General features: G+C 33.3%; 1 protein-coding gene across 1 annotated transcript in view; it reads left to right on the forward strand.

Moving 5' to 3' along the window:
• The window catches only part of slc7a8a (solute carrier family 7 member 8a), a gene marked incomplete in the record, with an annotated part of 34,196 nt that overhangs the window by 8,225 nt on the left and 7,080 nt on the right, over positions 1-18,891 (forward strand). Inside the window, 1 exon segment of the mRNA XM_042328269.1 lies at positions 18,222-18,347. Within this exon segment, the coding sequence (XP_042184203.1) occupies positions 18,222-18,347 (126 nt within the window).

An 18,891-nucleotide genomic window follows, 5' to 3' on the forward strand; every position in this document is an offset into this window, starting at 1 on the left:
CTGCACCAATAATAATACACCACACACACATACTTCTGTCTGCACCAATAATAATATATACTTCTGTCTGCACCAATAATAAATACATACTGTCTGCACCAATAATAATACATACTTCTGACTGCACCAATAATAATACATACTTCTGTCTGCACCAATAATAATACATACTTCTGTCTGCACCAATAATAATACATACTTCTGTCTGCACCAATAATAATAATACATACTTGACTGCACCAATAATAAACATACTTCTGTCTGCACCAATAATAATACATACTTCTGTCTGCACCAATAATAATATATACTTCTGTCTGCACCAATAATAATACATACTTCTGTCTGCACCAATGATAATATATACTTCTGTCTGCACACATACTTCTGACTGCAAATAATAATACATACTTCTGTCTGCACCAATACTAATATATACTTCTGTCTGCACCAATAATAATATATACTTCTGTCTGCACCAATAATAATATATACTTCTGTCTGCACCAATAATAATACATACTTCTGTCTGCACCAATAATAATACATACTTCTGACTGCACCAATAATAGTACATACTTCTGTCTGCACCAATAATAATAATACATACTTCTGTCAGCACCAATAATAATAATATACTTCTGACTGCACCAATATAATACATACTTCTGTCTGCACCAATAATAATAATACATACTTCTGTCTGCACCAATAATAATACATACTTCTGTCTGCACCAATAATAGTAGATACTTCTGTCTGCACCAATAATAATACATACTTCTGTCTGCACCAATAATAATACATACTTCTGTCTGCACCAATAATAATACATACTTCTGACTGCACCAATAATAATACATACTTCTGTCTGCACCAATAATAATAATACATACTTCTGTCTGCACCAATAATAATATATACTTCTGTCTGCACCAATAATAATACATACTTCTGTCTGCACCAATAATAATAATACATACTTCTGTCTGCACCAATAATAATATATACTTCTGTCTGCACCAATAATAATATATACTTCTGTCTGCACCAATAATAATACATACGTCTGTCTGCACCAATAATAATACATACTTCTGACTGCACCAATAATAATATATACTTCTGTCTACACCAATAATAATACATACTTCTGACTGCACCAATAATAATAATACATACTTCTGTCTGCACCAATAATAATACATACTTCTGTCTGCACCAATAATAATACATACTTCTGTCTGCACCAATAATAATACATACTTCTGTCTGCACCAATAATAATACATACTTCTGTCTGCACCAATAATAATACATACTTCTGTCTGCACTAATAATAATATATACCTCTGTCTGCACCAATAATAATACATACTTCTGTCTGCACCAATAATAATATATACTTCTGTCTGCACCAATAATAATACATACTTCTGTCTGCACCAATAATAATAATACATACTTCTGTCTGCACCAATAATAATATATACTTCTGTCTGCACCAATAATAATAATACATACTTCTGTCTGCACCAATAATAATACATACTTCTGTCTGCACCAATAATAATACATATTGCACCAATAATAATACATACTTCTGACTGCACCAATAATAATACATACTTCTGTCTGCACCAATAATAATACATACTTCTGTCTGCACCAATAATAATACATACTTCTGTCTGCACCAATAATAATACATACTTCTGTCTGCACCAATAATAATAATACATACTTCTGTCAGCACCAATAATAATAATACATACTTCTGACTGCACCAATAATAATACATACTTCTGTCTGCACCAATAATAATAATACATACTTCTGTCTCCACCAATAATAATACATACTTCTGTCTGCACCAATAATAATACATACTTCTGTCTGCACCAATAATAATACATATTTCTGTCTGCACCAATAATAATACATACTTCTGACTGCACCAATAATAATACATATTTCTGTCTGCACCAATAATAATACATACTTCTGTCTGCACCAATAATAATACATACTTCTGTCTGCACCAATAATAATAATACATACTTCTGTCAGCACCAATAATAATAATACATACTTCTGACTGCACCAATAATAATAATACATACTTCTGTCTGCACCAATAATAATAATACATACTTCTGTCTCCACCAATAATAATACATACTTCTGTCTGCACCAATAATAGTAGATACTTCTGTCTGCACCAATAATAATACATACATCTGTCTGCACCAATAATAATACATACTTCTGTCTGCACCAATAATAATACATACTTCTGACTGCACCAATAATAATACATACTTCTGTCTGCACCAATAATAATAATACATACTTCTGTCTGCACCAATAATAATATATACTTCTGTCTGCACCAATAATAATACATACTTCTGTCTGCACCAATAATAATATATACTTCTGTCTGCACCAATAATAATAATACATACTTCTGACTGCACCAATAATAATACATACTTCTGTCTGCACCAATAATAATACATACTTCTGACTGCACCAATAATAATATATACTTCTGTCTGCACCAATAATAATACATACTTCTGTCTGCACCAATAATAATACATACTTCTGACTGCACCAATAATAATACATACTTCTGACTGCACCAATAATAATACATACTTCTGTCTGCACCAATAATAATACATACTTCTGTCTGCACCAATAATAATAATACATACTTCTGTCTACACCAATAATAATACATACTTCTGACTGCACCAATAATAATAATACATACTTCTGTCTGCACCAATAATAATACATACTTCTGTCTGCACCAATAATAATACATACTTCTGTCTGCACCAATAATAATACATTTATCTGTCTGCACCAATAATAATACATACTTCTGTCTGCACCAATAATAATACATACTTCTGTCTGCACCAATAATAATACATACTTCTGTCTGCACCAATGATAATATATACTTCTGTCTGCACCAATAATAATACATACTTCTGTCTGCACCAATAATAATACATACTTCTGTCTGCACCAATAATAATATATACTTCTGTCTGCACCAATAATAAAAATACATACTTCTGTCTGCACCAATAATAATACATACTTCTGTCTGCACCAATAATAATACATACTTCTGTCTGCACCAATAATAATACATACTTCTGTCTGCACCAATAATAATAATACATACTTCTGTCTGCACCAATAATAATACATACTTCTGTCTGCACCAATAATAATACATACTTCTGTCTGCACCAATAATAATACATACTTCTGTCTGCACCAATAATAATACATACTTCTGTCTGCACCAATAATAATACATACTTCTGACTGCACCAATAATAATACATACTTCTGTCTGCACCAATAATAATAATACATACTTCTGTCTGCACCAATAATAATATATACTTCTGTCTGCACCAATAATAATACATACTTCTGTCTGCACCAATAATAATAATACATACTTCTGTCTGCACCAATAATAATAATACATACTTCTGTCTGCACCAATAATAATACATACTTCTGTCTGCACCAATAATAATAATACATACTTCTGTCTGCACCAATAATAATACATACTTCTGTCTGCACCAATAATAATACATACTTCTGTCTGCACCAATAATAATACTTTATCTGTCTGCACCAATAATAATACATACTTCTGTCTGCACCAATAATAATACATACTTCTGTCTGCACCAATAATAATACATACTTCTGTCTGCACCAATGATAATATATACTTCTGTCTGCACCAATAATAATACATACTTCTGTCTGCACCAATAATAATACATACTTCTGTCTGCACCAATAATAATATATACTTCTGTCTGCACCAATAATAAAAATACATACTTCTGTCTGCACCAATAATAATACATACTTCTGTCTGCACCAATAATAATACATACTTCTGTCTGCACCAATAATAATACATACTTCTGTCTGCACCAATAATAATAATACATACTTCTGTCTCCACCAATAATAATACATACTTCTGTCTGCACCAATAATAGTAGATACTTCTGTCTGCACCAATAATAATACATACATCTGTCTGCACCAATAATAATACATACTTCTGTCTGCACCAATAATAATACATACTTCTGACTGCACCAATAATAATACATACTTCTGTCTGCACCAATAATAATAATACATACTTCTGTCTGCACCAATAATAATATATACTTCTGTCTGCACCAATAATAATACATACTTCTGTCTGCACCAATAATAATATATACTTCTGTCTGCACCAATAATAATAATACATACTTCTGACTGCACCAATAATAATACATACTTCTGTCTGCACCAATAATAATACATACTTCTGTCTGCACCAATAATAATACATACTTCTGTCTGCACCAATAATAATACATACTTCTGACTGCACCAATAATAATACATACTTCTGACTGCACCAATAATAATACATACTTCTGTCTGCACCAATAATAATACATACTTCTGTCTGCACCAATAATAATAATACATACTTCTGTCTACACCAATAATAATACATACTTCTGACTGCACCAATAATAATAATACATACTTCTGTCTGCACCAATAATAATAGATACTTCTGTCTGCACCAATAATAATACATACTTCTGTCTGCACCAATAATAATACATACTTCTGTCTGCACCAATAATAATACATACTTCTGTCTGCACCAATAATAATACATACTTCTGTCTGCACCTATAATAATACATACTTCTGTCTGCACCAATGATAATATATACTTCTGTCTGCACCAATAATAATACATACTTCTGTCTGCACCAATAATAATATATACTTCTGTCTGCACCATAATAATACATACTTCTGTCTGCACCAATAATAATATATACTTCTGTCTGCACCAATAATAAAAATACATACTTCTGTCTGCACCAATAATAATACATACTTCTGTCTGCACCAATAATAATACATACTTCTGTCTGCACCAATAATAATACATACTTCTGTCTGCACCAATAATAATACATACTTCTGACTGCACCAATAATAATACATACTTCTGTCTGCACCAATAATAATAATACATACTTCTGACTGCACCAATAATAATACATACTTCTGTCTGCACCAATAATAATACATACTTCTGTCTGCACCAATAATAATAATACATACTTCTGTCTGCACCAATAATAATATATACTTCTGTCTGCACCAATAATAATAATACATACTTCTGACTGCACCAATAATAATACATACTTCTGTCTGCACCAATAATAATACATACTTCTGACTGCACCAATAATAATATATACTTCTGTCTGCACCAATAATAATACATACTTCTGTCTGCACCAATAATAATACATACTTCTGACTGCACCAATAATAGTACATACTTCTGTCTGCACCAATAATAATAATACATACTTCTGTCTGCACCAATAATAATACATACTTCTGTCTGCACCAATAATAATAATATACTTCTGTCTGCACCAATAATAATACATACTTCTGTCTGCACCAATAATAATACATACTTCTGTCTGCACCAATAATAATACATACTTCTGTCTGCACCAATAATAATACATACTTCTGACTGCACCAATAATAATACATACTTCTGTCTGCACCAATAATAATACATACTTCTGTCTGCACCAATAATAATATATACTTCTGTCTGCACCAATAATAATACATACTTCTGTCTGCACCAATAATAATATATACTTCTGTCTGCACCAATAATAATACATACTTCTGTCTGCACCAATAATAATATATACTTCTGTCTGCACCAATAATAAAAATACATACTTCTGTCTGCACCAATAATAATACATACTTCTGTCTGCACCAATAATAATACATACTTCTGTCTGCACCAATAATAATACATACTTCTGTCTGCACCAATAATAATACATACTTCTGACTGCACCAATAATAATACATACTTCTGTCTGCACCAATAATAATAATACATACTTCTGTCTGCACCAATAATAATACATACTTCTGTCTGCACCAATAATAATACATACTTCTGCACCAATAATAATATATATACTTCTGTCTGCACCAATAATAATAATACATACTTCTGTCTGCACCAATAATAATACATACTTCTGTCTGCACCAATAATAATACATACTTCTGTCTGCACCAATAATAATACATACTTCTGTCTGCACCAATAATAATACATACTTCTGTCTGCACCAATAATAATACATACTTCTGTCTGCACCAATAATAATACATACATACTTCTGTCTGCACCAATAATAATACATACTTCTGTCTGCACCAATAATAATACATACTTCTGTCTGCACCAATAATAATACATACTTCTGACTGCACCAATAATAATAATACATACTTCTGTCTGCACCAATAATAATAGATACTTCTGTCTGCACCAATAATAATACATACTTCTGTCTGCACCAATAATAATACATACTTCTGTCTGCACCAATAATAATACATACTTCTGTCTGCACCAATAATAATAATACATACTTCTGTCTGCACCAATAATAATACATACTTCTGTCTGCACCAATGATAATATATACTTCTGTCTGCACCAATAATAATACATACTTCTGTCTGCACCAATAATAATATATACTTCTGTCTGCACCAATAATAATACATACTTCTGTCTGCACCAATAATAATACATACTTCTGTCTGCACCAATAATAAAAATACATACTTCTGTCTGCACCAATAATAATACATACTTCTGTCTGCACCAATAATAATACATACTTCTGTCTGCACCAATAATAATACATACTTCTGTCTGCACCAATAATAATACATACTTCTGACTGCACTTCTACTTCTGTCTGCACCAATAATAATACATACTTCTGTCTGCACCAATAATAATACATACTTCTGTCTGCACCAATAATAATACATACTTCTGTCTGCACCAATAATAATACATACTTCTGTCTGCACCAATAATAATACATACTTCTGACTGCACCAATAATAATACATACTTCTGTCTGCACCAATAATAATACATACTTCTGTCTGCACCAATAATAATACATACTTCTGTCTGCACCAATAATAATACATACTTCTGTCTGCACCAATAATAATACATACTTCTGTCTGCACCAATAATAATAATACATACTTCTGACTGCACCAATAATAAAACATACTTCTGTCTGCACCAATAATAATATATACTTCTGTCTGCACCAATAATAATATATACTTCTGTCTGCACCAATAATAATACATACTTCTGTCTGCACCAATGATAATATATACTTCTGTCTGCACCAATAATAATACATACTTCTGACTGCACCAATAATAATACATACTTTCTGTCTGCACCAATAATAATACATACTTCTGTCTGCACCAATAATAATACATACTTCTGTCTGCACCAATAATAATAATATACTTCTGTCTGCACCAATAATAATAATACATACTTCTGACTGCACCAATAATAATACATACTTCTGTCTGCACCAATAATAATAATATACTTCTGTCTGCACCAATAATAATACATACTTCTGTCTGCACCAATAATAATACATACTTCTGTCTGCACCAATAATAATACATACTTCTGTCTGCACCAATAATAATACATACTTCTGTCTGCACCAATAATAATACATACTTCTGTCTGCACCAATAATAATACATACTTCTGTCTGCACCAATAATAATAATACATACTTCTGTCTGCACCAATAATAATATATACTTCTGTCTGCACCAATAATAATACATACTTCTGTCTGCACCAATAATAATATATACTTCTGTCTGCACCAATAATAATAATACATACTTCTGACTGCACCAATAATAATACATACTTCTGTCTGCACCAATAATAATACATATACTTCTGTCTGCACCAATAATAATAATATACTTCTGTCTGCACCAATAATAATACATACTTCTGTCTGCACCAATAATAATAATACATACTTCTGTCTACACCAATAATAATACATACTTCTGTCTGCACCAATAATAATACATACTTCTGTCTGCACCAATAATAATACATACTTCTGTCTGCACCAATAATAATACATACTTCTGTCTGCACCAATAATAATACATACTTCTGACTGCACCAATAATAATACATACTTCTGTCTGCACCAATAATAATAATACATACTTCTGTCTGCACCAATAATAATATATACTTCTGTCTGCACCAATAATAATACATACTTCTGTCTGCACCAATAATAATAATACATACTTCTGTCTGCACCAATAATAATATATACTTCTGTCTGCACCAATAATAATATATACTTCTGTCTGCACCAATAATAATACATACGTCTGTCTGCACCAATAATAATACATACTTCTGACTGCACCAATAATAATATATACTTCTGTCTACACCAATAATAATACATACTTCTGACTGCACCAATAATAATAATACATACTTCTGTCTGCACCAATAATAATACATACTTCTGTCTGCACCAATAATAATACATACTTCTGTCTGCACCAATAATAATACATACTTCTGTCTGCACCAATAATAATACATACTTCTGTCTGCACCAATAATAATACATACTTCTGTCTGCACTAATAATAATACATACCTCTGTCTGCACCAATAATAATACATACTTCTGTCTGCACCAATAATAATATATACTTCTGTCTGCACCAATAATAATACATACTTCTGTCTGCACCAATAATAATAATACATACTTCTGTCTGCACCAATAATAATATATACTTCTGTCTGCACCAATAATAATAATACATACTTCTGTCTGCACCAATAATAATACATACTTCTGTCTGCACCAATAATAATACATATTTCTGTCTGCACCAATAATAATACATACTTCTGACTGCACCAATAATAATACATACTTCTGTCTGCACCAATAATAATACATACTTCTGTCTGCACCAATAATAATACATACTTCTGTCTGCACCAATAATAATACATACTTCTGTCTGCACCAATAATAATAATACATACTTCTGTCAGCACCAATAATAATAATACATACTTCTGACTGCACCAATAATAATAATACATACTTCTGTCTGCACCAATAATAATAATACATACTTCTGTCTCCACCAATAATAATACATACTTCTGTCTGCACCAATAATAATACATACTTCTGTCTGCACCAATAATAATACATATTTCTGTCTGCACCAATAATAATACATACTTCTGACTGCACCAATAATAATACATATTTCTGTCTGCACCAATAATAATACATACTTCTGTCTGCACCAATAATAATACATACTTCTGTCTGCACCAATAATAATAATACATACTTCTGTCAGCACCAATAATAATAATACATACTTCTGACTGCACCAATAATAATAATACATACTTCTGTCTGCACCAATAATAATAATACATACTTCTGTCTCCACCAATAATAATACATACTTCTGTCTGCACCAATAATAGTAGATACTTCTGTCTGCACCAATAATAATACATACATCTGTCTGCACCAATAATAATACATACTTCTGTCTGCACCAATAATAATACATACTTCTGACTGCACCAATAATAATACATACTTCTGTCTGCACCAATAATAATAATACATACTTCTGTCTGCACCAATAATAATATATACTTCTGTCTGCACCAATAATAATACATACTTCTGTCTGCACCAATAATAATATATACTTCTGTCTGCACCAATAATAATAATACATACTTCTGACTGCACCAATAATAATACATACTTCTGTCTGCACCAATAATAATACATACTTCTGACTGCAAATAATAATATATACTTCTGTCTGCACCAATAATAATACATACTTCTGTCTGCACCAATAATAATACATACTTCTGACTGCACCAATAATAATACATACTTCTGACTGCACCAATAATAATACATACTTCTGTCTGCACCAATAATAATACATACTTCTGTCTGCACCAATAATAATACATACTTCTGTCTGCACCAATAATAATACATACTTCTGACTGCACCAATAATAATACATACTTCTGTCTGCACCAATAATAATACATACTTCTGTCTGCATAATAATACATACTTCTGTCTGCACCAATAATAATACATACTTCTGTCTGCACCAATAATAATACATACTTCTGTCTGCACCAATAATAATACATACTTCTGTCTGCACCAATAATAATACATACTTCTGTCTGCACCAATAATAATACATACTTCTGTCTGCACCAATAATAATACATACTTCTGTCTGCACCAATAATAATATACATACTTCTGTCTGCACCAATAATACATACTTCTGTCTGCACCAATAATATACTTCTGTCTGCACCAATAATAATAATACTTCTGTCTGCATACTACTTCTGTCTGCACCAATAATAATACATACATACTTCTGTCTGCACCAATAATAATACATACTTCTGTCTGCACCAATAATAATAATACATACTTCTGTCTGCACCAATAATAATACATACTTCTGTCTGCACCAATAATAATACATACTTCTGTCTGCACCAATAATAATACATACTTCTGTCTGCACCAATAATAATACATACTTCTGTCTGCACCAATAATAATACATACTTCTGTCTGCACCAATAATAATACATACTTCTGTCTGCAAATAATAATATACATACTTCTGTCTGCACCAATAATAATACATACTTCTGTCTGCACCAATAATAATACATACTACTTCTGTCTGCACCAATAATAATAATATACTTCTGTCTGCACCAATAATAATAATACATACTTCTGTCTGCACCAATAATAATACATACTTCTGTCTGCACCAATAATAATACATACTTCTGTCTGCACCAATAATAATACATACTTCTGTCTGCACCAATAATAATACATACTTCTGTCTGCACCAATAATAATACATACTTCTGTCTGCACCAATAATAATACATACTTCTGTCTGCACCAATAATAATACATACTTCTGTCTGCACCAATGCTTCTGTCTGCACCAATAATAATACATACTTCTGTCTGCACCAATAATAATACATACTTCTGTCTGCACCAATAATAATATATACTTCTGTCTGCACCAATAATAATAATACATACTTCTGTCTGCACCAATAATAATACATACTTCTGTCTGCACCAATAATAATACATACTTCTGTCTGCACCAATAATAATACATACTTCTGTCTGCACCAATAATAATAATACATACTTCTGTCTCCACCAATAATAATACATACTTCTGTCTGCACCAATAATAGTAGATACTTCTGTCTGCACCAATAATAATACATACTTCTGTCTGCACCAATAATAATACATACTTCTGTCTGCACCAATAATAATACATACTTCTGTCTGCACCAATAATAATACATACTTCTGTCTGCACCAATAATAATAATACATACTTCTGTCTGCACCAATAATAATATATACTTCTGTCTGCACCAAATAATACATACTTCTGTCTGCACCAATAATAATATATACTTCTGTCTGCACCAATAATAATAATACATACTTCTGTCTGCACCAATAATAATACATACTTCTGTCTGCACCAATAATAATACATACTTCTGTCTGCACCAATAATAATACATACTTCTGTCTGCACCAATAATAATACATACTTCTGTCTGCACCAATAATAATACATACTTCTGACTGCACCAATAATAATACATACTTCTGTCTGCACCAATAATAATACATACTTCTGTCTGCACCAATAATAATAATACATACTTCTGTCTGCACCAATAATAATACATACTTCTGTCTGCACCAATAATAATAATACATACTTCTGTCTGCACCAATAATAATAACTTCTGTCTGCACCAATAATAATACATACTTCTGTCTGCACCAATAATAATACATACTTCTGTCTGCACCAATAATAATACATACTTCTGTCTGCACCAATAATAATACATACTTCTGTCTGCACCAATAATAATACATACTTCTGTCTGCACCAATAATAATATATACTTCTGTCTGCACCAATAATAATACATACTTCTGTCTGCACCAATAATAATATATACTTCTGTCTGCACCAATAATAATACATACTTCTGTCTGCACCAATAATAATATATACTTCTGTCTGCACCAATAATAAAAATACATACTTCTGTCTGCACCAATAATAATACATACTTCTGTCTGCACCAATAATAATACATACTTCTGTCTGCACCAATAATAATACATACTTCTGTCTGCACCAATAATAATACATACTTCTGACTGCACCAATAATAATACATACTTCTGTCTGCACCAATAATAATAATACATACTTCTGACTGCACCAATAATAATACATACTTCTGTCTGCACCAATAATAATACATACTTCTGTCTGCACCAATAATAATAATACATACTTCTGTCTGCACCAATAATAATATATACTTCTGTCTGCACCAATAATGCACTAATAATAATACATACTTCTGACTGCACCAATAATAATACATACTTCTGTCTGCACCAATAATAATACATACTTCTGACTGCACCAATAATAATATATACTTCTGTCTGCACCAATAATAATACATACTTCTGTCTGCACCAATAATAATACATACTTCTGACTGCACCAATAATAGTACATACTTCTGTCTGCACCAATAATAATAATACATACTTCTGTCTGCACCAATAATAATACATACTTCTGTCTGCACCAATAATAATAATACATACTTCTGTCTGCACCAATAATAATACATACTTCTGTCTGCACCAATAATAATACATACTTCTGTCTGCACCAATAATAATACATACTTCTGTCTGCACCAATAATAATACATACTTCTGTCTGCACCAATAATAATACATACTTCTGTCTGCACCAATAATAATACATACTTCTGTCTGCACCAATAATAATATATACTTCTGTCTGCACCAATAATAATACATACTTCTGTCTGCACCAATAATAATATATACTTCTGTCTGCACCAATAATAATACATACTTCTGTCTGCACCAATAATAATATATACTTCTGTCTGCACCAATAATAATAATACATACTTCTGTCTGCACCAATAATAATACATACTTCTGTCTGCACCAATAATAATACATACTTCTGTCTGCACCAATAATAATACATACTTCTGTCTGCACCAATAATAATACATACTTCTGTCTGCACCAATAATAATAATACATACTTCTGTCTGCACCAATAATAATACATACTTCTGTCTGCACCAATAATAATACATACTTCTGTCTGCACCAATAATAATACATACTTCTGTCTGCACCAATAATAATAATATATACTTCTGTCTGCACCAATAATAATAATACATACTTCTGTCTGCACCAATAATAATACATACTTCTGTCTGCACCAATAATAATAATACATACTTCTGTCTGCACCAATAATAATACATACTTCTGTCTGCACCAATAATAATACATACTTCTGTCTGCACCAATAATAATAATACATACTTCTGTCTGCACCAATAATAATAATACATACTTCTGTCTGCACCAATAATAATAATACATACTTCTGTCTGCACCAATAATAATAATACATACTTCTGTCTACACCAATAATAATACATACTTCTGACTGCACCAATAATAATAATACATACTTCTGTCTGCACCAATAATAATAGATACTTCTGTCTGCACCAATAATAATACATACTTCTGTCTGCACCAATAATAATACATACTTCTGTCTGCACCAATAATAATACATACTTCTGTCTGCACCAATAATAATACATACTTCTGTCTGCACCTATAATAATACATACTTCTGTCTGCACCAATGATAATATATACTTCTGTCTGCACCAATAATAATACATACTTCTGTCTGCACCAATAATAATATATACTTCTGTCTGCACCAATAATAATACATACTTCTGTCTGCACCAATAATAATATATACTTCTGTCTGCACCAATAATAAAAATACATACTTCTGTCTGCACCAATAATAATACATACTTCTGTCTGCACCAATAATAATACATACTTCTGTCTGCACCAATAATAATACATACTTCTGTCTGCACCAATAATAATACATACTTCTGACTGCACCAATAATAATACATACTTCTGTCTGCACCAATAATAATAATACATACTTCTGACTGCACCAATAATAATACATACTTCTGTCTGCACCAATAATAATACATACTTCTGTCTGCACCAATAATAATAATACATACTTCTGTCTGCACCAATAATAATATATACTTCTGTCTGCACCAATAATAATAATACATACTTCTGTCTGCACCAATAATAATATATACTTCTGTCTGCACCAATAATAATAATACATACTTCTGACTGCACCAATAATAATACATACTTCTGTCTGCACCAATAATAATACATACTTCTGACTGCACCAATAATAATATATACTTCTGTCTGCACCAATAATAATACATACTTCTGTCTGCACCAATAATAATACATACTTCTGACTGCACCAATAATAGTACATACTTCTGTCTGCACCAATAATAATAATACATACTTCTGTCTACACCATTAATAATACATACTTCTGACTGCACCAATAATAATAATACATACTTCTGTCTGCACCAATAATAATACATACTTCTGTCTGCACCAATAATAATACATACTTCTGTCTGCACCAATAATAATACATACTTCTGTCTGCACCAATAATAATACATACTTCTGTCTGCACCAATAATAATACATACTTCTGTCTGCACCAATAATAATACATACTTCTGTCTGCACCAATAATAATATATACTTCTGTCTGCACCAATAATAATACATACTTCTGTCTGCACCAATAATAATATATACTTCTGTCTGCACCAATAATAATACATACTTCTGTCTGCACCAATAATAATATATACTTCTGTCTGCACCAATAATAAAAATACATACTTCTGTCTGCACCAATAATAATACATACTTCTGTCTGCACCAATAATAATACATACTTCTGTCTGCACCAATAATAATACATACTTCTGTCTGCACCAATAATAATACATACTTCTGACTGCACCAATAATAATAATACATACTTCTGTCTGCACCAATAATAATAATACATACTTCTGTCTGCACCAATAATAATACATACTTCTGTCTGCACCAATAATAATACATACTTCTGTCTGCACCAATAATAATAATATATACTTCTGTCTGCACCAATAATAATAATACATACTTCTGTCTGCACCAATAATAATACATACTTCTGTCTGCACCAATAATAATAATACATACTTCTGTCTGCACCAATAATAATACATACTTCTGTCTGCACCAATAATAATAATACATACTTCTGTCTGCACCAATAATAATACATACTTCTGTCTGCACCAATAATAATACATACTTCTGTCTGCACCAATAATAATACATACTTCTGACTGCACCAATAATAATACATACTTCTGTCTGCACCAATAATAATAATACATACTTCTGACTGCACCAATAATAATACATACTTCTGTCTGCACCAATAATAATACATACTTCTGTCTGCACCAATAATAATAATACATACTTCTGTCTCCACCAATAATAATATATACTTCTGTCTGCACCAATAATAATAATACATACTTCTGTCTGCACCAATAATAATACATACTTCTGTCTGCACCAATAATAATACATATTTCTGCCTGCACCAATAATAATACATACTTCTGACTGCACCAATAATAATACATACTTCTGTCTGCACCAATAATAATAATACATACTTCTGTCTGCACCAATAATAGTACATACTTCTGTCTGCACCAATAATAATACATACTTCTGTCTGCACCAATAATAATACATACTTCTGTCTGCACCAATAATAATACATACTTCTGTCTGCACCAATAATAATAATACATACTTCTGTCTGCACCAATAATAATAATACATACTTCTGTCTGCACCAATAATAATAATACATACTTCTGTCTGCACCAATAATAATACATACTTCTGTCTGCACCAATAATAATAATACATACTTCTGTCTGCACCAATAATAATATATACTTCTGTCTGCACCAATAATAATAATACATACTTCTGTCTGCACCAATAATAATACATACTTCTGTCTGCACCAATAATAATAATACATACTTCTGTCTGCACCAATAATAATTATACATACTTCTGTCTGCACCAATAATAATATATACTTCTGTCTGCACCAATAATAATAATACATACTTCTGTCTGCACCAATAATAATAATACATACTTCTGTCTGCACCAATAATAATAATACATACCTCTGCATCATCATGGTGATGTGACAAGTGACAATTGTCTTTTTGATAATGCTTTATCTTGAATACTTGATTTCTGACATGCATAACATCTTGGGACTGTATCAACAGCGGACTAATGAACAAAATACCAAAAGATAGTTTTGACTGGATTATTGCTTTAAGTGCCTTGCTCAAGGGCACATTGACATGTGTTTCACTTTGTTGTCTGGGGGATTCGAACTAGCAACCTTTTGGTTACTAGCCCAATGCTAACCGCGAGGCTACCTGCCACCCCCACTACACTCTAGAATTTAATACCATCGTGTTTAGCATTAACCTAGTAAGTAAGTAGCCAAGGCAGTGTGAGGCAGCTTGATGTACACACCCTGGACAGGACGCTGGTCTATCGCAGGCCCTTCCATTAGCCCTGATGTAATGTACAGTGGTGCTGTATTAAGAGGGAGAGAAAAGGGAGATACCTAGTCAGTTGTACAACCTAATCCATTCAACTGAAATGTGTCTTCCGCATTTAACCCAACTGCTCTGAATCAGAGAGGTGCGGGGGGCTGCAGTAATCAATACGCACGTCATCAGCGCCCGGGGAATAGTGGGTTAACTGTCTTGCTCAGGGGCAGAACGGCAGATTTTTACCCAAACGTGAAGGTGCGACAGATTGCAGAACAGACAGGCTGAACGTCCAGTCAGTGTCTGTTGGGGTGTGGTCGTTGTCATTGTATCAGAGAAGTTGATAGGCAAGGAGAGAGGGGTCATAGTTCATTGTGATAGTACATGCCTTTCACCTTTTATGACACGTCACACCAGTTGCAGCACAATGTGTGTTACTGTAACCTCCACCACACCCACACCCACACACACACACACAGACACGCACACACACACAACCCCCCTCCCCACACACACACACACACAGACACGCACACACACACAACCCCCCACACACACACACACAGACACGCACACACACACAACCCCCCCCCACACACACACACACCACCTTCTTCGCCCTCTTTCTATTTGTCCATACACCTTATACCACTATATCTATCTGTTTCTCAGTCTCTTTCTCCCTCTCTCCTTACGTCGTTATTTATAGTACCATCACCACTACCTGCTGTATGTGTCCAATGCTCTCACTGTCACTGGTTGCTGTTATAAAGCCTTCAAAGACAAGAACAGAGCAGAGGGGGAATATAGTGTAGCTGTGCACTGTGCGTCTCCCTTTGTGCATTGTTAGCAACAATTCTATACTGACTTGGTGAGAATTGTATGGTGAGAATTCCTCCAGTCTGCAGTAATGTTTATTGTACTGGGAATCACCATTGTATTCCTCTGTTGTTCTCAGTAGCCTGATGTAGCAGAGAGCAGCGGAGGACATGAATGGATGGAACACAACGCCCAGTGTGAATTGTATTGTGTTGATCTCTGTAATGTTTCTCGGAATTGGATTCCACAAGCTTTCGTGGCTTTATAAGTCCCTATCTTATAGTGTCACAGTAAAAACACCTGGTACGACAACTCCACCGCCGCTGACCGCAAGGCACTACGGCGGGTGGTACGCACAACCCAACGCACCCCTGGGTGCTCACTGCCTGCCCTCCAGGATACCTACAACACCAGGTGTCTCAGGAAGGCCAAGAAGATCATCAGGGACCTGTTCTCCTCGCTTCCATCACTCAGACGCGCGCAGTACAGGAACATCATGGCATCAACTTGAAACGTAAAATAACTCATATTTAATCGATAATAACACTCTCTCTGTCTCTCACAGTGTTGTTGACATGGGTGAACTGCTCCAGTGTGCGATGGGCCACCAGAGTCCAGGACATCTTCACAGCTGGCAAGCTGCTGGCCCTGGCTCTCATCATTATCATGGGCATCGTGCAGATCTGCAAGGGTAGGACTAGGTTCCGTGTGTGTGTGTGTGTGTGTGTGTGTGTGTGTGTGTGTGTGTGTGTGTGTGTGTGTGTGTGTGTGTGTGTGTGTGTGTGTGTGTGTGTGTGTGTGTGTGTGTGTGTGTGTGTGTGTGTGTGTGTGTGTGTGTGTGTGTGCGTGCGTGCGTGTGTGTGTGTGTGTGTGCGTGCGTGTGTGTGTACGTGTGTGTGTGTGTGTGTTGTGTGTGTGTGTGTGTGTGTGTGTGTGTGCGTGCCAATACGTGTGTGTGTCCCTACACAATCTGTGCCGCTGCATCTTTCTAATCTCTCTCTCGATCCAGAGACACAGAGTCACATCCCATCACTGGGTCACTGGGGACGCAAAGTCTGGGGCCCAAATGGCACCCTATTCCCTATATAGTACACTACTTTTATTCAGAGCCCAATGGACCCTGGTCAAAAGTAGTACGCTACATAGGGAATAGGGGTGCCATTTGAGACGTTGCCATAGCCTCCCTCTGGTAAAACTCACAGAGCTAATAGGGTTTTAATGTAGTTTCCATCCCA

Source organism: Oncorhynchus tshawytscha, linkage group LG10 (assembly GCF_018296145.1).
Source record: "Oncorhynchus tshawytscha isolate Ot180627B linkage group LG10, Otsh_v2.0, whole genome shotgun sequence".
Taxonomy (NCBI): domain Eukaryota; kingdom Metazoa; phylum Chordata; class Actinopteri; order Salmoniformes; family Salmonidae; genus Oncorhynchus; species Oncorhynchus tshawytscha.